Source organism: Lathyrus oleraceus, chromosome 5, assembly GCF_024323335.1.
Source record: "Lathyrus oleraceus cultivar Zhongwan6 chromosome 5, CAAS_Psat_ZW6_1.0, whole genome shotgun sequence".
Taxonomy (NCBI): Eukaryota; Viridiplantae; Streptophyta; class Magnoliopsida; order Fabales; family Fabaceae; genus Lathyrus; species Lathyrus oleraceus.
Window position 1 is genome coordinate 235,989,876 of NC_066583.1, and position 24,470 is coordinate 236,014,345.

The 24,470-nt window shown below is 33.1% G+C and overlaps 1 protein-coding gene across 1 annotated transcript; it reads right to left on the minus strand.

The window, feature by feature from the left end:
• Positions 1-17,985: 17,985 nt before the first annotated feature.
• LOC127083323 (subtilisin-like protease SBT5.3) lies at positions 17,986-22,455 on the minus strand. The gene is made up of 11 exons (XM_051023632.1): positions 22,273-22,455; positions 22,073-22,182; positions 21,894-21,994; positions 21,648-21,815; positions 21,328-21,436; positions 20,707-21,244; positions 20,367-20,461; positions 20,007-20,255; positions 19,826-19,940; positions 19,528-19,741; positions 17,986-18,686 (listed from the first exon to the last, which is right to left on the minus strand). The coding sequence occupies exons 1-11, from the start codon at positions 22,384-22,386 to the stop codon at positions 18,142-18,144; spliced, it is 2,358 nt and encodes a 785-aa protein (XP_050879589.1). The 5' UTR covers positions 22,387-22,455; the 3' UTR covers positions 17,986-18,141.
• Between the last annotated feature and the right edge of the window lie 2,015 nt (positions 22,456-24,470).

Here is a 24,470-nt window from a genome sequence, read left to right on the forward strand (position 1 = left end):
AAGGCCTAGATGATGCATGAGTTTTTCCAGAAACAAAAACAGGGATAAGTACCTGGGAAGCGTAGATCCTGCGTTGTTCCTCCATTTTGGGTTCTGGGATGTATTGTTGATTACCCACCATTACTGGATTAGGTAATATGGTGAAAGGAGGGAGTTCTGAAATCTTCTTGGGAGTTTTTGATTTGACAGCCGTTGTCTTGATAGCTTTGCTCACTTCTTTGGGGGTATTGCTTGAGGTTGCCATCATTATTGAAAGTTGAGAAAAGAGAAGGTAATCTGGGTTTTTGATTAAAGATCGTTTGAGGATGAATAGTTAGAGTGCTTGAAAGTTTAGAAAGCGTAAAGAGTGAAATTGGTAAGTTTGTGGCTTTTATAAGCATGCTTGGGAGGAAAAATGTTTCAAATCAACATATTAATGGTTGACAAGTTAGTGGGACATGTGTCTTCCTTGGATAGTGTGATGGAGAGGTGGTAATTAATGCAAAAACTCACGATTTCCTAGGGTAGGAAACGTGATGATTAAGAAGTTTCGGTTGTGGGCTGAAGATACGTGGTTAGGAAAAAGGTAATGATGACTTTGACGTCACCAGACAGCTAGGAGAAACTGAAATTTTTTACAACATTGGAATATTTGGCAATTAAGCCAAAGTTGTCCAAGACGTAAAAGCATGTTCTCAAAAAAATGCCTTTTCTTCTATGTGTCGAAAATCACACTTTTTGGGGGGCAATTTGTTGGCTCCTAATTTCGACGCCCATTGTAAAAGGTAGAAAATGGTTTTTTTTATTGAAGGTGCTTTCGACTGAATCTGATGTTAGAGGCTCTAGTCGAAAGTCCCTGGATAAGGAGGATCAGTATGCAGAAAGGACTTAGAAATACTCTTTAGTGCTTGAAGATTGTTTTGACTAGAAATTCAAAATTCAAATTAAGGAGGGAACTTTGTTCTTATCTGAAGTTGATGAAGGTGCACGTGGAGCCTAATGGATAGTTGCATCCATGCAAAGTGTCATTTGTCTCGACGTGATTAAGAGGCCGTTAGAAACCGTTATTTCGATTAGTATAAATAGAAGGTCTTAGTGTTAGGATCAGTGTGTGTCAAAGTGTGTACAGAGTCTGTAAAATTTACCAAGTACCCGTGTGAAGAGGAACCGTAAATTAAGAAATGCACGTCCATTTTACACCATTGTCAGTTACTTTGAAGTAATCCAATTTATCTTTATTTTTTCCAGAAATACTTCTTTGTTTCAAATATTCATCTTTGTTGCTAGTTATCTACATTTCTTTTACAATCTCTCTCTTTAATTTATGTTAGTCTTTTATTGTCTAAGTAGTTTCACTAATCACCATCATTACAATACTGTCAAAGTATTCATATTTACTAGAATTCACTTTAAACAATTAGCACATGTCCTAGGATCAATCTGATTGATCCTGTAAGTGACCAAATTTAGTAATTTGGAAGATCAACGGTTGTTTACCAATTTTCACGGTAAACACGTATGTTATCTCTTGTGTAAAATATCCTTCCATAGAAAGTTGTTTGGTTTAAGCTCAGCTAGTAAAAGCTCTTGTGTTTTTGGGGAATTGTCTTAAGAAGTCTATGCTTGGTTCGTGAGTTTCTCCTTGAAGATAAAGCTCTCTTTTGGTTCATGAAGATCAACCATTAAAATATCTACAACAGTTCTTGAGCTCAGTCCAGTTAAAAACTCTATCTGTTCGAGATTAGGCTGGTTAAAATATCTCTTGGTTCCTGAGTTCAGTCTTGTATAAAAGTTCAGTTGGTTATAGATTAATTTGTATAGAATATAAACTCAGTTTGAGGCCAACTCGTATAAAACCCCAGTTCGGTTTGGAGGATAGCCAATTCAAAACTCTGTCTTGGTTCGAGATCAACCTTTGAAAATCCCTATTTTGTTTGGAGGATAACCACTTTAGACCGTGTTTGTTGTTTGGTTAGAAGTTAGCCTTAAAACTTCATTTCCTTGTGTAAGGGTATTTATACATACAACCTTCTAAAATCTCTCAAGTTTATTGGTTTCTCTAAAGTTAAGAACTTGAATGTGGAAGAACTAATAATGAGTGCACTCTACGATTGTAGAGCTCCCAAGAAAATTGATGGAAACTGAGGAAAGGAGATACAGAAAAATGTTTAATGAGAAAAGATGAAATTCTTTTATAGGAATGGGAGGCCCAATCGTAGTGGTGATAAACGACCTCTCACTTAGCACCCCAACCGTCGAAAAATATTCCCCATGTAAGTGAAACATATGAAGAATTAAGGACACTTTTGCTTCCATGGTCAAATCATCATTGATCACATTTAATGATGCGTGTGCTTTCCACCTCACCTGATATTTTGGGATTTACTCCAATTGACGTTTAGGGATTTTTCTCAAACGATGTTTGAGGATTCACCTCATTGACCCCTGAAGGTCTACCAAGGCTAGCATGGAAACTCGCCTCATGCTCGGGGAATTCGCCCATACTTGAGGGACTTTCCTTAGGTGTGCCTAAGGAACTCACCTCTAGTTGAGGGACTCACATTAGTCACACATGTGGGACTTATCCTAGGCACACCTGAAGAACCCGTACAAATAAGAGGAGAACAAACTAAATCACTTTTCCCTTTATAAAGCCTCGTGCTTGAGAGATTGTGTAGTGGTATATTTGAAGAGGGTCCACAAGAGGTGGTGTAAGAAGTTTGCTAAGGGGGCGGCGACATAACATATCGGCTTGCCAACTTCATGGCTTCTTATTTACTGAAACGAACTCCCATCATTTGGTTATGACGCCCATTTTCCATATCACTCGTTTCTTTGTGAAAATATGGATGTGACATGTCTCTATCAATAAAAGTACAAGAGAGAGAGTCAAATCAAGGTAGTCATGATCTCCCAAGAAACAAGAAAGTAATACCCTATCTCAACGCTCTTGAGAATTTTAATTACTCTCTTGGAGGTTAAGATCCAAATCCAACAGATTCATATAAATACATCGATCTTAAGGTTGAGAGATAAAAATCTATATCACATAAAAATACCAATACCTTAACCTGTGTGGGCTAGCTCTATCACCATAACAACATTAAAACCTTTGACAACCCTATAATTCAAGGGGTTGTCACGAATTTTACTTTTAGCGAGTACAATATTTTAGTGGCATACATGGTGATAAAATTAATGATACATACACATCAAACATTCCACACCAGTGCCACATAACAACTCTCATTGATTTGGACTAACATAATGGATAAAAAAGATAAACATGATATGTTTTGAATAATTAAAAGATTCAAATAATCATTTTTAAAATTATAAAATTAAAATAAAAGTCAAGATGAACATACGCAATAAAAGAGAATGTTAAGTCTAAAATCTATTACTTTTTATTGTTAAAAATAAAAAATAATTCTTTTTCTATGTACTCTTTGCTTTGTATAAATACTTATATGATTTACTTTTAGATCTATGTACTTTTTTTGGTTCCTAATGTGTGACATTGAGGTGTGTGTTTGATTTTGCGGTAAATAAATTAATTTTGAATAAATTAATTTTGTAAAATTGATTCTAGTTAAAAATTAGTTAAAGATAAATTAATTTATATTTAGATAAATTTATGTAGAAGTGAGTTGAAAACTAAATTTTAATATAAACACCACATTTAAACTCAAAAAACTCTAAATTTTAACTTCAAATAAAACAATTTAAAAATATAATTAATTCTAATTTAAAAAGTTGCTTTTCCGAAGAGAGAGCGTTAGAGAGTAGATGATACGTTCCAAGGGTGAAGCTAACGCTTCCCTGGCTACTAGGGAGTCATCAAGGTATGAGTCCGCTAGCTAATACTGGATCGTCAAATACCTTCTTCCATTTCTTAATACCTTTTGCCTCTCTCCTAAAGGATCCAATCCTACCCCAACACGGAGAGCTTATCCACTACATCTACTTTTAAGATTCATTTTAAGAGTGATGCGGAGTTAGAAAATGAGTTGACGAGGGAATTGACACCCGACGTGTTTATAATGGTGGAATCTGCAGGTACATAAACTGCTTGAATAGAAGTTATAGACCCTTTTTTGGTAGAAGTAATTCTTTCTTGTAAAGTACCCATTTCAGTACCCAGGGTAGGTTGATAACCCACAGCGGAAGACATTCGGCCCAATAAGGCGGATACTTCGGATCCGGCTTGGACAAAACGAAAGATATTGTCGAAAAATAGAAGGACGTCCTGCTCATTGACATCTCGGAAATATTCTGCCATAGTTAGGGCAGTTAAACCAACTCTCATACGAGCTCCGGGGGGTTCATTCATTTGACCGTAGACTAGAGCTACTTTTGATTCCGCAATATTTTTTTCATTAATTACTCTGGATTCTTTCATTTCCATATAAAGATCATTTCCCTCACGAGTACGCTCACCTACTCCGCCAAATACGGATACACCTCCATGAGCTTTGGCAATGTTATTGATCAGTTCCATAATGAGTATTGTTTTACCTACCCCAGCTCCACCGAAAAGTCCTATTTTTCCGCCACGGTGATAAGGAGCTAAAAGATCGACTACTTTAATTCCTGTTTCAAAAATGGATAATTGTGTATCTAATTGTATAAAAGCAGGCGCAAATCTATGAATAGGAGATGTTGTGCGAGTATCTACAGGACCCAAATTATCAATAGGCTCTCCAAGCACGTTGAAAATTCGACCTAGGGTTGCTCCGTCGACTGGAACAAACTCAACACCTCAAAATCATTAAAAAGAACCATTTTACCCCTCATATAAGTTTCGTATGTGGTTTTGTTTTTAAAGCTGACATTTTAGAAAACTTACATATATAATTAAGTATTGGGTTAAATACACTTTACCCCCCTGTAATGTTAGCGAGTTTAGGGTTACCCCCCTGGTAAAGTTATTTTTTCAATACCCCCCTTATGTTATGTAGATTCCTTCATAGAACCCCCTAATATCCAGGTGGCATGGAATCTTGGTTTTTTATTTCAGACGTGGCTTTTTAATTTTTTTATTTTCACATGTGAATCTTCATTAGGTCTCCAGCATGGCATAAACTAGAAATTAGGGTTCCAAATCCATCCCTCTCTCTCTTCGTGAAATCCATCCCTATCCCAAATCCATCCCTCTCTCTCTTCGTGAAATCCATCCCTACCCCAAATCCATCTCTCTCTTCATCTTCGTCCGTGTCCCCTTCATCTGGGTTATGGGTGGCAGCAAGGCATCTTCCACGAGTGAAGTTGGAAACGGCTTACCAAGATGTGGATGCAATGAAACCATGAAGTTGTTGGTCTCCAAGTCAATTGAAAACCCCGGTCGCAAATTTTGGAAATGCAGGAATTATATGGTGAGCAATTTTGAAGCATTTTATTATTTTGAGTTTGATTTCGAAATTAATTGTTGGTGGTGTTTGTCTCAAATTGCAGAATGGGTGCGGTTTATTTTGTGGGATGATTTGGTCAGTGAGTTTGCAGTGAAAGAAACCAATCCGTCCGGATGCCGCCAATGTGAAGTCAACAAGGCTTATTTGATTGAATTTGCTAAAGAGATTGTTGAGGAGATAGATTGCAGAGTCGGAAAGCTTAACAAGTTAGAAAAACTGAAGAAAAAGATTGCAATGGAAAAGAGGAAAAATTTATGGTTAATGTTTGTAATTGGTCTGTCATGGATGTTGATAGCAGCTATGGTTAAGTTAGTCTAATGAGTCTGTCATGTAATTGTTATGTCATTAGTGTTTTTCAGCAATGTAATGTTGAACTTGTAATGTGTTCATCAATGAAATGTAATCTGTTCATCAATCTTAAACTGTCAGTGCAGCATCATTATTTGATTAAACTTTCAGCATTCAATCTACCAATAATGACAGAAAAAAGTTATATCATAATGAAAGAGTAAAATTGCAAAATCATCAGAAAACTACAGAACAATTTTATAGTCAGTAATTCTAAAGAAAATATGACATAGTAAACATATAAATAAATTGAAATATATTAATGTAGTCTATCTCTTAAACTTTTTCAGTGCAGAATTCAAGGTGAATGTAATTAAATACTTTGGCTTTTTCTTTAGGTCCTGCAGAATTCATGGTTTTGTTGTAAGATTAGTGCACAGACTAGCCATGGCTCTCTGCAGAATTCATGGTTTATGAAAAACAAGAAAAAAATGTGACAGACTAGCCATTGTGTTTTATAGACAATACACACCAATAATGTTAAACTGATACATTAGAATTGATCATCACAGTAAGTGCATATGTTTGTTACAAAAGGATTACAAAATACATGTCTTCAAAGATCAGTTGGCATTACAAAAGAGTTTTCCAAAAGGATTACAAAATACATAGCAGAAACATAATAATCAGTCCCTCATTTTGAAGTGGGTATGTCTTCATTTTCTGGTAGGGTAATTGGTTTGTCACTAGATATTCCTTCACCTGTTATGGGTCTTTTAAACCAACTCAACTTGATCCTCTCACTTTGCCTTCTTTTGATGATAGGTTTTTTTTCAACCCTTTTTCTGGATTGTTTTGTGATTGAGGCAGCCACACTAGATCCTGTTTGACTCATAATAGTTGGAACAGGCATATCAGTTGGAGGCTGTGGATCAGTTGGAACAGACACATTTGTTGGAACAGTCATATCAGTTGCAGTTGGGGCAGGCATATCAGATGCAGTTGGCATATCATTTGCAGTTGGCATATCAGTTGCAGTTGGCACATGTCCTTTTTTAGGTTTTCTCTACAATGTAAGACACAATGTATGGTTGTCATCACAATGCATATCACAATGAAGAATGTAAGACAGAATGTAGAATGTAAGACAAAATGTATATCACAATGAATTACCTTTCTTTTAAGTGCATTGGGATCCTGAGTGGTAGCCTTACAAGTCATAGCATTGTGACCAAAATTATCACATTTGGTGCACTTATATGCAACACCAGATCTTCTCTTCCTTGCACCATCCTCTCCACTTTCTCTTATCCTAATCTTCTTAGGTCTACCAGGACCATTTTTATATGCAGGTGGTAGAGGTGGTTCCATCTCAACTTCTGGCCACATATCTTGACCATTGATTGGACTTACTGAAAATCCATAACATAGTGCAAACTTTTCTCTTGTGTAACAAGCATCAACAAATTCATCAGGGTTTTGCTTTCTATAACTCAGAGCAGCTACAGCATGCCTACATGGAATTCCTACTAATTCCCAAAAATTACAACTACATGACCTTTTAGCAAGGTCAACAATAAATTCATGTGTGTTGTAACTATGTGTAACCTGAAAAGTCTCAGCAATTGACCATGTTGGCAACCAATGACCACTATTGAACACCTCATTATCTAACCTTCTCCTAGGTATTGGCATCACCTTATGTGGCCAATTTTCTAGTTTACTTGCAGAGGTGGATAACCTATTCATCAGATATTTTCTTATCCACTCACACATTGTGAGTATAGGTTTGTCCCTAGCAGCTAGAATGGTAGCATTAAAAGACTCTGAGATATTATTCATCAATGTATCACATTTAGGGTAAAAAGAAAAGGCATGCTTACACCAGCTTTTGGTAGGAACAGCCATCAACCAAGTCCAAGCATTGGGATCTGCATTCTTCAATTCATTCATCTTTTGGACCCATGCCTGATAGTATGTGGCTTTAGCAGCTCCCATCATTAAATCTCTAATAAGGGCTCCTCCACCAAACCTTTTCTTGAAATTAGCATACAAGTGCCTAAGACATAATCTATGCTCAATAGTATCAGACAATTCTTCAAATACAGCCACAAGTCCCTGATACAAAATAGAAATTTTTCAACATTTAGAGAATAGAATAATTTGCAACAGAAAGATAGAGTTAAATACATACCTTCTGTTGATCAGAGATAAATACATATCTTCTATCCTGACCAATGTCCTCCATTAGTAGTTGTATAAACCATCTCCAACTCTCCTTTGTTTCATTTTCAACCACACCAAATGCCAAAGGGAAGTATTGATCATTAGCATCCCTGCCTACAGCAATAAGTAACTGTCCACCATACTTGGTCTTTAAGTGACATCCATCAACCCCCACAAATGGTCTGCATCCATGAATAAAGCCTTTCTTACAGCCATCAAAACAGAAATAAAATGACCCAAACCTTGGTTGTATGGATGGACTAGGTCTTTCTACATTTATCTTCACAGTGTTGCCATGGTTTACCCTTCTTAGTTCTTCTGCATACCTCCATATGGAAGCATACTGATTGTCAGCATCACCTTCAATTATCTTCTTGGCAATTAGCTTAGCCCTCCATGCTTTTGCAACAGTAATACCCACAGAATATGTTTGCCTCATATCTTGGATGATGTCTCTTATCCTGACTGTATCAGAAGTTTGCATCCTCTTTACCACATGCTTGGCCACCCACTTTGAGCTAGCAGACTTGTTGTTCAAAACCCTAGCACATGTGTGCTTATGTACAAGTGTTTTTATAGCAAAAGTCTCCTTGTGGCCCACCTTAGAGCATAAGACTAAAAACCCACATTTATGCTTACACACCACCCTTACCCTATCTCCCTCATTTTTCACAAAAGAAATTTCCCTCCCATCAAGTGTGTTGAATTCCATACCCCACTTGAATATAAAGTCTTTGTTTAGATGCTCTTTCCTAAACCTAGCATACTTGGGCCTTTCTTCATCACAAGAATCATCTGGGTCAGAACTATTCAACTCATCACTATAGTATACATCATCTGAATCCATACTCTTATTGGGCTCCTCCCTAATAGGCTTAGTAACATCTATTCCTTCAAAACCATCAAAGTAAGCAGTAGCTCTTTCATCTTCACTGTCATCTAACCCCTCTACCTTCTCCTCATCTAACCCATCAATTCCATTATCAGGGGGGTGGTCATCATCATTCACACATTTAGGTTCCCTATCAGCAGGGTCCATGTTCCCAGTACTATGTTCAACATACAAATCTCCTTTCACATTCATTGCACTAAAGTATAGAGCAAAATCATCAACAGCATCATCATCTTTCCTAATCAGAAAAAAACCATCTTGAATTTCTAAAACTTTTGTCCATACCCTAACACAATCAGCCTTATACCCTAACCTACTCAACAACTTCTCAATGTTATCCATGTTCCAATTTGAAACATGTATCCCATTAACTGTCGTATCCGTACCCCCTTTGTATATAATTCTTCTTCAAAAACCCTGTAAAATTCACCCCCATGGTGGAGTGTAACACTAAAGTGTTGTGAATCCTGTCAATATATTATACCCACATGTCAAAGATTGTTGATTTCAAAATTTTACCCTACGACATTGATGAACTTCAAATTTTTACTAACCTCGGACTTTGGACACTTCACTGGGCTCGTCTTCACTGAGCTGGATCGCTTCTTCGTATTCGCTGAGGTTGTCTTCATCTTCGTCTTCACTGCGGTCGTCTTTCTCGTTTGCTTCGTTCCCTGCATTCTTCTTCTTCGTCTTCGTCTTCCCCTGGAAATTTCGTCTTCGTCTTCCCTGCTATGTTCAGAACCCTAATTTTCTAAGGGGGTATTTGAAATTAAAAAGTGTAAAATGACACATAATCACTTTAACAAAATTAAAAATATGCCAGGTGTAGGACCTCTTATTAGATTCCATGCCACCTGGATATTAGGGGGTTCTATGAAGGAATCTACATAACATAAGGGGGGGTTTACAAAAAATATTTTTACAGGGGGGTAATCCTAAACTCGCTAACATTACAGGGGGGAAAAGTGTATTTAACCCTTAAGTATTTGCTTTTTTTTTATTATTGAACTCAATTTTAATCAAGGATAAATTTTCAAAATCAATTTATTAAAGATCAGTTTTCTTCTTTTACTTTAAAACCAAATACACATTAAATACAATATTGTAAGTAAGAATTGTTTTATATTTTTAATATGTTATTAGTTATTCAATTCAAAATCTTCCTAAAAATTGTGTACCACAATAGCAAAAAAATGTAAATCCAAAAATAAGTATATATTAAAGATCCATATTAATAAACTAAATATTACTACTTTTTTTTACAAACGTGCATTTAAGTTTTTATGACTTTAAAAATTATTTTATTCAAAAAAAACATTTTTATATTTCTTATAATGAATTGAATAAATATAATTAATATTACATATATTAATATGAAGAAATATATATTTGATGTTTTTAATGTGTTAGAAAAAATGTTGGTGGATAGAATTAGAAGTGTAGTACAGTATCTGTTTGGTTTGATTTGAAACGTTGAGTTTAACCCATCCTACAAGTTTGTTTATTCTGGTCAAGTAGCTAGTTGTCTCTGTTCCCCCAATTTATTAGGCGAACATTCCATACATCAATCACACTAGAAAGTTCCCAGCTATGAAGGAAAACTATGCAAAATTCTAAGTGTTCGACGACTTGACTTCACTCGCAGCTAAACAAAATACCATTAAGTCATTAACAAACAAATACCTATGTTGACAAATTAAAATGTTGTGAAATTACTTCACTCGCGGGATCCACACCATAAGTTCCAAGTTGACAAATACTTATGTTGTGAAATTAAAATAGACTAGTCTACAAATTTCCTACTTCAATCTATTGTGAATGACATTTATATTAATTTCTTACTCTAAACTTCCATACAAGCATCTATCGAACCAAACATATTGAATTAGACATTCGTATTCGTTTAGTTTATGAAAGAGTTATTTCAAAAAACTAAAAATTCGACATCTCATTAGCCCAGGTCGAATCACATATGTTTCACAAAACCTTTACTAATTACTGTTTTCAAAACTTAAGGATCAAACTCAAGTTTCTTTCCCTCTCACAACAATGAGTTTGTATGGGAGTATTAGAGTAAATGGAACTGTGTAACTCTTTCAGTAAAATAAGTAAGAGTTAGTTAGAATAATTAAGTGAGTTAGTTAGTTTTATCATGTATAAATAGACTTGCACTAAAGATGATGATCTCATAAATGAAATACAAAAGAATAATTTCAGAGGAAGTTGTTCCACCTATTAGGATTTATCTATTTATGTTTTATTGTTTGTCAATTTAATAGTTTGGTTTATTTGTCATAATAGAGTTTTTTCATATAATTGTGTATTCTAGAGTTGAATTCTAAATTGTTTTTTACACATGTATAAATCTAACTATTTGATTAAGGTCGATTAGTTTGAGTTTTAGATAAAGAAACACATACGAATATGGTTCAAATCGTGACAAGTCTCGACTCAAATTAACACTTCATTTTTGTTAAACTGTGAGTTTTTAGAAGTATGATTCTAATCAAAATATTAACTGACTCGAATCAAATTATATGTGAAAAATCAGGTTTGCTTCTATGAGTCTGATTCGAATCACAGGATAGTCTAACTCGAACCAAATATGGTTCTGAAAAACAAGATTTTGCTTATGTTAGTTTGATTCGAATCATAGTAAAGCATGACTCCGATCATAGAGGTTTGATTTGAATCATGAGAAAGATTGACTCAAATAAAACTCCGACAACAAATTATGAATATTTGTTTGGTAATCTTCGTTTGAATCATAGATCTGGATGACTTGTATCATATGACTCAAATCAGAAAAAACCTTGATTTGAATCGTGGAAGTAATTTTTCTTAGTTCTTCGATCATGATTCAAATTATTCACTCTCTTGACTCGAGTCGTACCGTCTGCTCTTGACTCGAATCAAATAGTTATTTTCTCTCATTTTTTTGCCTTATCTCCAACACATATATAAATAATTTTTCCAAATCCATCTCATTACCACTCTATGATTTAGAACTTACAACTAAGGTTGTTCATGGTATGATTTACTGAGAAGATCGAATCGATTTGAACTAAACCATAGTAAAAGTTCACACGAATTGAATCGAACCGTTTCAGTTTATTAAAAACCAAACCTTAACAAGCACAATAGCAAAAATGATAAAGACTCCTACAAAAAGAACTACACTTCACTAGAAAAGATAGAACGAACGTCTCATCTAAAGCATCATGTCATAATTATGGTGATAAAAGTCACATTAGACCTTTTTTCCATGTTAAGAATATCAAGGTTCCTAATGGTATTATGGCATGAATACCTAAGTGTCCTCTTACTAATTCAATTTATTAATATCTTGTGCAAGAGTGTTTGAGAATCTTAATAGATTCTCAAGACAAGTGGAGAAGATGTATCCAATTATAATTTTTGATTGTATTATGATTTTGATATAATAATTATGTTCTTAGCTAGCCTTACTTATGCGGTAAGTTAAATCTTAGATTATTTTAATTGTTATGTTTGTTCCATTTTCCTCAATCTTTGTGTAGTTGTATTTAATTTATCTTAATTATTTTATTTTCGTCATAATCATTCATTAATTTTTCATCTGCATCAAAATTATTTTCATCTGCATCAAAATAATATTTTGTTGCATTAATTCTTTTTCATTAAATATCTCTTGCATCAATTTTTTTCAATAGAATTTTTAAGCATAAGAAATCACATATCTTATTAGTTCATATTTACATTGATGATATTATTTTTGGATTTCAGTGATGAATCTCTATGCAAAAAGTTTTCTAGTATCATGCACAATGAGTTCAAAATGTCATTGATGAACAATCTAAATTACTTCTTAGGATTATAGATCAAGCAAACATAAGATTTGAGCTTCTAAATAAATATGATATGAAAGATTCAAAGAGCATTTCTAATCCTATGCCTTCAAATTTACTAATTGATAAAGATGAACAAGGTTTTTGGATCAAGATTACCATATATAGAGATATCATAGGATATTTACTTTATTTAACTGTGAGTAAGTCAAATATCATGTTTAGCGTGTGCATGCGGGCTCGATTTCAAGCGTCACCGAAGGAATATCATTTTAAGATCATTAAAAAAAATTTGAGTAATCTTAACAGAACCTCGCATCACAGTCTTTTGTTTCCCAAATGAAGCAAGTGTATCTTTATAGGATTCTCTGTTTATAACTTTGCTAGTTGCAAATTGGATAGGAAGATAATTAGTGGTTGTTGGAAAAATAACAACAAAAAAAAAATTCTACACACACAGAAGCATACCCACAAAAAGAAAAAGAAAAAGAAAAAATCAGAAACAAAACCCACAAATTCATTATTCAACATCAAATCTTTACAAAACAAAACTAGAAACTCTCTCATTAAATTGCAATTTTTAAAGAGAAAGTTGCAAACCCTCCAAACTGTAATTTTTGAACGGAAAAATTGCAAACCCTCTCTCAATTATAATTTTTGAATGAAAAAATTATAAATCCTCTCTCAATTATAATTTTTGGAGGAAAAAATTGCAAACTCTCTCTCAACTGCAGTTTTTGGTCAGAAGAATTGCAAACTCTCTAAAGAAACTATTTTTGAACCGAAAAATAGTAAGCCCTATCAATAAACTATTTTTGGACAGAAAAAATAGAAAATTCTCTCTAAACGTACAATTACTCAAATCCTCAATACACCTAAAAGACTACACTTTGTTGTTGTGTAGAAAATTAAAACTAACTATCACTATTTATATTAATACTCAAATTCTATTTCCTTTCAACTACCCGATGTGGGACTTGGATGAATATACTATTGACCCAACAAATCATCCCTTCATCCAAAGTCTCGCATATCTTCAGTTAGTCTTCAACTTTAACATTAACACAATCATTATGATTATAATGATTAGTCATATTTGTGAAATTATTACTCTTCGATCTTTTTGTCTTATTCCTCCCTTGATCAAAATAAGTGTTACTCTTCCTTCCTCCCTTGATCGGATCCTTAGCTCTGATACCAGTTCTTAGGGAAATAACAAATAAACAATTATCAGCGCACGCGAAAGCACATCCAAAAAAGAAGATAAATAAGCAAAAATTAAAAAATAAAACTTAAAAATCATAATTCAACTTTTAATTTTAGAAGGGAGAAATTACAAACTCTCTCATTAAATCACAATTTTTAAGGAGAAGATTGTAAACCCTTCAAACTACAATTTTTGAACAGAAAAATTGCAAACTCTCTCTTAATTACTTGAATAGAAAAATTGTAAACCCTCTCCTAATTATAATTTTTAGACGAAAAAATTGCAAATCATCTCTCAACTAAATTTTTTGGACGGAAACATTAAAAACACTCTCAACAAACTATTTTTGAACGGAAAAATAGTAAACTCGCTAAACAAACTACTTTTGGAAGGAAAAATAGAAAACCCTCTTTAAACACACAATTATCCAAATTCCCAATACACCAAGAAGACTATATTTTGTTGTTGTGTAGAAAACTAAAACTAACTATCACTATTTATATTAATATTCAAATTATATTTTCTCCCTACTACTCGATGTGAGACTTGGATGAATATACTATTTGACCCAACAATGGTACTTGCCAATTTCTACAATCAAGGCTAAATATGTCGCCTCTGGTAATTGTTCTTCACAAGTCATATGTCTAAATCAACATCTATTAGATTACGAATTAAATATTTGTTGCATTCCAATCAAACGCGATAACACTAGCACTATCACCCTTACTAAGAATCATGTGCTACATTCGCACACTAGTCATATAGAAATCCGACACCCTTTCTTTGTAAATCATGTTGAAAAACGAAATTTTGTTTTTGAGTATGTGGATGTGAAAAATTATATTAGCTGATATATTTACAAAACTATTATCCGCATAACATTTTCACAAGATTCATAGTGAATTGGAAATCTTGAATTCTTCATTTCATAAATAGATTCATATTCTATTTAATTTCATTTTGCTATATATTTTATTTGTAAACTAACATTCTTGTATGAGAAGTTACTTCTAATCAACTCTATTGGTATGACCACTTCAACTTTTATTTTTAGATGTGTTATGTTTTGTTGTTTTATCTTTTATCTTTACATTCATAATTTCTTAGTTTTTGAATGATTTTTCACTGTGCATTTAAAACCTTTTTAGGTTCAACCTTTGTTATGAGAATTTTTAACATGCTTTTAAATTGTTCATGCATGATTTAATCTTTCATATTTGTATGTCATGATTACTTGAAGTTTTGTTACTGTTTGCTTCATGTCGTGTTGTGCTTATTTATTGCATTAGGCATGTGTTGTATATTGTGTATATGTGATATTCTTCTTATTTGATGTATATCCTTCTTAGCTATGTTTAACTTTGTTTCTTTAGATTATTTTCAGTATTGTTGGTTATTTTGTGTTTAGGATCATTACCATCTATATCTTTTTGATCTTGTAAAAAAAAAGTTATAATGTGATTCTAAATTATATTTTTTGATTTTATGATATTTGTGGCATTATGCAATGTTTTAGGGGGAACACAAGCAAAAAGGAGGAAAATACTGATCGCATTTTACTTATGCTTAACGTTGACTCAATTTCAATTACAAAAGTTGCAAGATTTTCAAGCACAAAAAATGGGAAGACTAAAGTTGCTCTGCCTCCTAAGATTTACCCGTTTATGTTTTATTGCTTTTCAATTTAGTAGTTTAGTTTATTCTTCATAATTGAGTTTCCTCACATGATTGTGCATTCTAGGGTTGAGTGCTAAATTGTGTTTTACGCATATATAAATCGAATTGCTTGATTAAGATTAACACAATATATTTGGATCAAGAAACACACGAGAATATGGTTCAACAATCCAACAGAAAAGGAGGTTTTTCTCCACAAGGTTACTTTAATAGAGATGTGTGAAAGCTGTTATAGACGAAGTTCGAGTTTGTCTCATTTTCGGACAGTTCAAGGTTCATGAAATTGGTAGGGCTAAGTATAGGTCGATGTAGAACAAAAGTTTGGAACAACATCTTCAAGCTGGAAGATGGAAGTCTAAGTCGGGTAAAGATTTTGTGAAATTCAGTATCATGAGCTATATGTATTGTCAAAGAGGAATTAAATTAAAGATCATTATTTTCAGCATTATCTCGAATTGTGATTGTATTAAAAGAATATGTGTAATATTGTCAAAATCACTCTGGAAGAACAATAAACTTTTAATGGACAACCGTTGGATAGTACAATAGGCATAAGCGATGACGAAGTGTCAAACCACTATAAATTCAACGTATTATCTCTCATTCTATATCTCTTTTTATATTTTATTTAGAATTGCATGTTTATATTTAATGTTTTCTTAAAATCACATGATATTAAGGTTTACCGCATTGGTAGAGATTTCGTATATAAGTGTTATATCTATGTTAGATTGAGTTCCTAAACCATTCTTACTTTTGATTAACTCTAAAATATAATGTTATATTTCTTGCTCAAATGAAAAAACTCACTTTACACGTCTCGTATAAATCAATTTTTGATCGATTGAAACGTTGACTAATTTAGAATTTTTCATCAATCACTTTTTTGTGTTTTTGATTAAATGTATATTAAACACACACTAATTTGAACTTTTTTATTAATTTTAATTGTTTGTTGGTGTAAAATTATTATCTTGTTATTTGTAATATTTGTATGACTTTTAAGTAATATATGATTAAAAACACAAATATTTTTAGTAATTTAATGTTATATAAATTTTACTTATTTTTAAAAAATAGATTTATAAAGTAAAAAAGTGTCCCTCTTTATGAAACCATTTTAAACCTTATTTTCTTTTTATATAGAACTTGTGTTTTTCTCAAATGTAAATATACTTCTTGACACCAAACACACTATTAAATTTGTGATGTTTTTTAACCATATATTAAAATAAAAAATAAAAAGAACCATGTTTTTCTAATATTTTTCAAAATACACATATTTCAAATAAAAAATCATGTGTAGAGTTCAATTCAAATGAATTGACACTTCCATTTAATATTTTAGAAGGTAAGTCAGGCGAATTGATGTCTTCGATAGATCAATCATCAATATGATATTTTCTCTTTATTTTTCCAAAGGATCGTATTAAAACTTTTTTGTTTGTCTTATTTTTATTGATATAAAATATTATATTTTAATAGATGGAAGTGCAATTGAATTGACGTCCTCTTTGAAGAACAAAGAGAAAGCGCCAATTCGATTGACCTGACCTATTAAATATGTCAATTCGTCTAATTGCATTCTAAAATATTAAATAAAAGCATCAATTCGATTGATTTGAGTTATCTATGTGAATTTTTTTTTCTACTTATTTTAGTATTTTGGTTAAAAAATATGATTATTTAAAAAACACTTTTTTTTGAAGAATAAATATAAATAGTGGATAATTATGAATGAATCTATCTATGTAATACTTGTGCTTTTTTAAAAAAAAAATTATGAATGATTGAATTGCATAAAACTAAATATATGTTTATTAAACACCTATTTTTTACACAATATAATCGTATAAAAATTTATTTTTAAGGGATGTGTTCAACTCTTTTTAGAATGAGTTTCATTTTAATTAATAATAATTTTCTCTTTCTTATTTTAAAAAAAATATTTATAAAATTATTAAATGAGTAGAATTATTATTTTTAAGGGATGTGTTCAACTCTTTATTTATTAAATAAATAGAATTATTATAAAGATCTATTGAAGAGTATTTTGTAAATGGAATTATTAAATGAAGTTGAATTGGTTATGGCATTATTAAATGAAGTTGAATTGGTTGACATTTTTACTTATATTTTGAATCACTAAAAATAAGTCTTTTTAAATAATATGTAAGTAAATTTTAGTTGCTTTAAACAAAAAATCATCAATTTAGTTTCTGAAGTAGTAGACACAATCAAGTTATTCCATAAAATTAATATAGTATGCATTTTTTCTTACAAGAAAATATAACATGCATTCAAAAATTACCAAGCCTATTAGTCATTGTGAAACAAGTACATCAACTAAATAGACAGGTCCAGCAGTTCTCCATGCTATACAATTACAATCAGAATAAGAAAATGGGAAATCACAGTTATCTCTTTCAAGATTCACTAGTTGCATTATGCATGTGTCATATGCTTCATATATAGTGTTTCAAATGATGCTGAAGATATTTCTAATCATGTGATATTGTTAAATTGAAGATACAAGGATAAAGAGAAGTGATAAATGTTAACATTCTATAACATGTACTAAAAGTGATAAATGTTAACATTCTATAACATGTATTAAAAGAAAACCAACTAAAACTGTTTAACAGCCTTCACAACTAATGGGCTTTGCACATAATGCTCCCCATCTGACCAAATCATTTTTCCAAACACATAGTTGGTTGTTGCTTTTCCTTTCTGTACCTTCAATTTTACTTCAAACCTCTTTTCTTCACCAACATGTTTGAACTCCAATATACTTGGCTTCACAAAAACAGATATCCCATTTGGATTCTGAACATGAACAGTGTAAGTTGCTGGAGCACCGACATTTTTTAATGTCCTCTTAACTGTCACTGATCCAGACAGATTTGGGACAGTGATTGAAGGGTAGTTTAGGTTGAGGATATTGAAATTCTTATGGCAATGGTAAGTGGAATTTGAAATTATTGACCTTTGAGTTCCATTAATGCCCAAAACACATAAGCAGTTGAAGTAGTCATCTATTGTTGTGTCATAAACAAGACCAGGATCCATTGCATTGTTAGGTTGAACATGTCCTGCTCCATAGCTAAATGGTGTAGCTTGGCTGTAGGATGCATTCAGCAGCGGCTCCGCCTCGTTGTCAAATGTTGTAGCTGAAAGTAATAGAGAACATTTATGACTAAGTTGAGATATGGTAGTGAGAAGAAATGTTCTAGCAGTGAATCACAAAACTTTGTAACTTTGATCTGCTTAATGAAAACTTCCAATTCAACAATTACATTGGTTAAGTAGTTCATGTTACACGAAAAACTTCAAGGTGTAATAAGTATGTCGAATTTGGCATCGCTTTACTCAATCATAAAAATTCAAGTTTCATAGTGAACTATATCCCATTCCTTAATGCTAGAATTTGTCACATAATACTGCTAGAAATTTGTCACAGATTTTACTTAATGCTAGAAATCTTATGTCCGCAAATAATACTGCTCTCTTTGCTATCTCATGGCTAGTAAGTAACCTCTCATTTCTAAATTGGCCACTTGGTCATTCTAATTCACTCAATTTCTCCATCCTTTCTACAATTGTTTCTTCTGGTTATTGCTTTCTTATACCATATTTTAATTTTGTTAATGAGCTATGCCTTATTACTGAGAATGTTGAATATTTCCTATCTACACTGTCTTAAACTGTGTTTTGATACCTATTCTGATAGATGTTTTTAACCATTTTTTGTAAACCTTGAGTTCCTCTCAAAAATAGAAGCTCCAGTTTCACAACCTTGCACTTATATTCTAATGTTGTTAACTGTTATTAGTGGCATGATCATTGCGTTCTAATGTTAACTATTAGTGCCATGATTATCAATCATTCTAATGTTGTTAACTTTTATTAACAGCAGGATTATCATCAATGCATTCTAACTGTTATTAGATGTTATATTAGATTTGATCGAGACTTCTTGGCATGCAAGAAAAGGTTTGAAGAGTTTCTAACCTGTGGTCATGATAGCCGATTTAATAGCAGCAGGACTCCAAGAAGGATACAGGGTTTTCAATAGTCCTGCAATTCCCGAAATATGAGGGCATGACATCGAAGTGCCGAACAGTGCTTTATATTTAACCCGGTGATAGTCGAACACTTGATTAGTTGCCCCTTCCGCTTCAGTGTAGGCTGCAATAACTAACACTCCTGGCGCAGTGATATCGGGCTGAAAATTAAAACAAGAGTTGTTAAATATCACACACACGACAATAGATTACAAGAAGTTTTTGCGAGTAATGATGATTAATACCTTCAGAATCTCAGGCACAATAGTATTTGGTCCTTTGGATGAAAATACTGCCATGAAAGGGGCCGGCTTAATATGCAGCTTTGTTGTTGGATATGTAATATAAGCCACCGGAGACCTACAGGTTTAAGAAGTGTTAGATTTAACTAAACGCTAAACCAAAAGAGAATGCTAGATTTCTTACTTGGATGAGTTGATATAGTTAATGACTTGTACACCATCGGAGAAACTGATGTGAGAAGTAGGAAGAACATGAAGAGCCGCTGTAATCACATTGTCAATAATCATATTATTGCAAAGGACCATTCCCACAGCACCATCAGCTTTAAGAGCTCGTTCTTCTTCATTTGATCCGGAATATTGTCCATTCTGGCACACAACTATCTTACCCTTCACCTTTTTAGGATCCAGAGTTCCATTCTTGCAAAGCACACTGCATTATTGATTAAATCACATTAACTTCATTCCCTACGATTATAGTACTATGTTCATGCCTAATGTAAATACTATGTTCATCGGTCAAATTCGGTTATTTGATACTTACGCATCTTCATTTGTTGCACTTGCCAATTTAGCATCTGTTGCTTTAATAATTGGGTAAAATTTGCGTGCTAATCTTGTAGCTGATAAGCTTTCCCCCTTCAATTGAAGCAAACAAGATTATTTTGAGTAAGCAAATTCTTGTAATAATTTCAATAAAAAAGTAGAACATTTGCTGAATGTGTGAAATTGCGTCCAAGTAATAATTTCAATAAAAAGTAGAACATTTGCTGATCATTGGACCAATCTCGATTCACACCATCGATATACTAATTGAGTTAATACTAATGTCAAAAAAAAAATTGGACATAACAGTAATGCATTGTCTAGAAAAAGAGACAAACCTTTAAGGTTAAATTGTTACCGAGAACAACATAACTAGGGAACTGTCTGTCCATAGTGCTAGCAGCAACTGTAATATACCATGGAGCTTGATTTCCAACCGTTTCATCAAAAGGTCCTCCATTGCCAGCAGCGCAAACAACAACAATACCCTTCATAGCAGCATGGAAGGAACCGATAGCAATACTATCATTGAAAAAGCTAGAAGTACGTCCAGCCAATGACAAAGATAAAACATCAACACCGTCATGGATTGCCATATCAAAGGCTGCAAGTAGGTCTGCATCAGAGCACATACCACCAAAAAGTGAAGGCCAACAAACTTTGTATGATGCAACTCTTGCTTTTGGTGAACCGCCTTTTGCTGTTCCATTACCTTGACCAAGGAAACTTACACCAGGTACCATGTTTCCAGCAGCTGTTGATAATGTATGGGATCCATGGCCATCATTGTCACGAGGGGTGTTAGAGGACAAGTTGAGTGGGGTAGATGATTTAGAACCATAGCCTTTGTTGAAGTACCTTGCCCCAATTAATTTCCTGTTTTTTTAAATGAAAATTTAAATAAAAAAGAAATAAAGAATTAAAAAAGAGTGAATAGAAGAGATGCATTTGGAAGGTACCTGTTGCAGTGGAAATGAAGATCAGATCCTTTTTCACAGATTCCTCTCCACTTAGATGGAATTGGTCCAAACCCTTCATCACTAAAACTCTCTGATTCAGGCCAAACACCTAGAGAATCAAACAAGCATATAGTAAATTGAAAAATTCTACACTTCCACGTTGTTGTTATTATTATTATTATTATTATTATTATTATTATTGTTATTATTATTAATTAGTTATTACAAAGGGATTTTTAACTTCACATTGGTAGTAATACTAACTTTGAAAAGAAAAAAATATTAAATTCGAAAATAATACAAATAATAAGGAAAGTAACCCGAATCAACGTTAGCTATGATGACATCTTCACCAAATCTGGCTTTCTTCCATATTGAGTTGGATGGTATAACTCCATTATCATCTTCTAAACCCATGAAACCCCATGATCGTGTCGTCTGTAGTTTCTTTCCCTTATTCTCGAATACCGACACCACATTTGGATGTTCTACACAAAAAGGTTATTTATTAGAAGAAAATAAACACAACCATAAACAAGTACTAGATGATTCTTCTAAATTCTTACTTGCTATCTCAGCTGCTACTTGTTCTTCCAAAATTGCAGCAAAACCGTTGATATGTCTTGTGTAGGAGTAAAAGATTGAATCTTTTGCTGTATCAGAGGAGCTACATACAACAAAGGAAACGTGATTAGAAAGCAAAACAAAGAGTAATTTAGTATATGGTTTTGAATAACAAGAATACCTTTTCAAGAAAGATTCTAGAAACTCATAGTGAGAATCACTTGCACGGTTGAACTCAACTGATGAGGAATTTGAATCATGTAAGTGTCCTCCTAAGTAAACCACATAAGACTACAAAGAAAATGTACAAATTAGAAGTGATTTTCTTAGTTTATTTTTTTTAAAGATTATGCATATACAAGATTGAAAGAAAAATGGTACCTTTTTGAGTGCAAAGGTGGGTGTATGTAGAGAGAGCACAAGAAAAAACAAGAAGAGAAAATAAACACAATGTTGAAGTAAAGATCTGTCTGATTTGATAGTCATATTACCCATCTTTATCTAATCTCTCATACTCATAAAAAATTCTCGTACTTCACCTTTTTTATAGGGTTAGTGGTTTGCTTTTCACCCTTTAACTTGTTCTAGAAGTTTTAGAGTATTTCTAGAAGTCTTCTATATATGGCAAATTTCGTTCCCGAAATGCTATTATAGCTGCTTCTTGCTTAAGGAAAAATGATATTAACCTTATTGCGTTAACTAAGTTATGTGCGTTAGTTGATGTAACCTTATATGCTTGAAAGTTATGTATGTAACCTTATTGCGTTAGTTTTGATTAAGTTAATAACAACTAACTTATTTTATATGGTTAACCCATAGAACTAAGTTTATTTTGAATGAAGTCATATGTAGAGTTTAATATTGTGCAATTAATATATTCTAAATAATTTTCATCTCAGAATCATATGTAGAGTTTTAAAAGTCATTCAAAATGTAATATAAAATATTATTAAGGTTCTTAAAAATGTGCGGTTAGGCCTAACTCAACTCTACAAAATCGACTAGTAGGATGAAGATTGCTCTCACTTATTAACACATGTTCAAATTAGAGATTATTCGATGTTAAACTCTTAATACCCCCTCCCACGCTCAGCCCCTCTCACGCCCAGGATTTATGTCTGAGGCGTGGTACTAAATGTGTTGGTACACAAGGTTAAAGATGAAGATAATGAAGATAGAAGAAGAGAGAAAAAATATATCTAACTAACTTTTAGAGAAACTTTATATTGATTGCATTCACACTGAAATTCTGTTACACGTTTGGTTTATATACCCAAACAAAATGTCACGTAGGTTAAATGCTAACAAACGCTAGTTGAGCAGTGCACCTTCTGAAAACTTAAAAATAACTCCAACTCAGAAGCTAAACATCGCTTCTGGAACAACATCCTCAGAAGTTTCTACTTCTGAGCCATAACACTTCTTCTGAATATGAGTTGCTTCTCACACCATTCCTTAATTCATATTCAGCTAATTGAATTTTATACCACCAATTCCATCCCTCAGATGGATAAAGTATTCAGTCTTTACAGCTTTAGTCAGCACATCTGCAAGTTGCTTCGGAGTACTATAATGTACAACTTCTAGCGCTCCATTCTGAACCTGATTCGTCAAAAAATGAAACTTCGTGTCAATATGCTTGCTTTTTCCATGTAACACTAGATTCTTAGCAAGGCTTATGACTGATTTGTTGTCAATCATCATCTTCACATGCTTGTTCACTTTGATCTTCAGATCCTACAACAAATTCATAAGCCAAATAGCTTGACATGCAGACAAAGTACATGCAATGTACTCAACTTCACAGGTCGACAATGCAACCACTAGTTGCTTCTTGGACCACCAAGAGATAGAACTTCCCAGATACTTGAAATAAATATCCAGAAGTACTTCTTCTGTCAACTCTGTCTCCACACTAGCCAGAGTCTGAATAACATATCAGCTCTGAGTCATATTTAACACCATAAGGGAACATCATTTCATACCTCAGAGTCCCCTTAATATACCTCAGAATCCTGACAGCAGCTTGGTAATGTGATCACTTTGGTTTGTTCATAAACTTACTTACTATTCCAGCTGCATAACAAATTTCAGGTCCGATGTTTCAAAGATATATCAATGAGCCAACAAACTATTTAAAAGTTGTAGCATCTACATCATCATCCTCGTCATCAGAATCCAACTTGTGATTCGTTTCAACAGGTGTGATTGTAGTCTTGCAATTTGTCAACTCCAATCTCTTCAGAAGTTCAAGTTCGTACTTCAGCTGATGCAAAATAATACCCTTCTCAGAGTACATAATCTCCATGCCTATATAGTATATCATATTTCCCATATCACTCATCTCAAACTCACTCATCAACACCTATTTGAACTTCATTATCTCATATGAACAACTTCTTGTCAACAATATGTCATCAACATAGAGAGAGAGACACCAGAATCATATTGCCTTCAGAAGAATGCTTAACATGAACGCCATACTCCATCTCACACTTTCTGAATCCTTGGAGCTTGAAAAATGAATCAATTTTCAGATTCCAAACTTTAAGAGCTTGTTTCAGTCCATACAACACTTT

Excerpts from the sequence above, each read along its gene's own strand:
- LOC127083323 (XM_051023632.1), bottom strand. The coding sequence starts at position 22,386 with ATGGGTAATATGACTATCAAATCAGACAGATCTTTACTTCAACATTGT. Across the intron at positions 21,437-21,647 it reads CATAGCTAACGTTGATTCGG|GTGTTTGGCCTGAATCAGAG; the intron begins GTTACTTTCCTT and ends TTGATTCTCTAG. Across the intron at positions 19,742-19,825 it reads TTGTGCCTGAGATTCTGAAG|CCCGATATCACTGCGCCAGG; the intron begins GTATTAATCATC and ends TTTAATTTTCAG.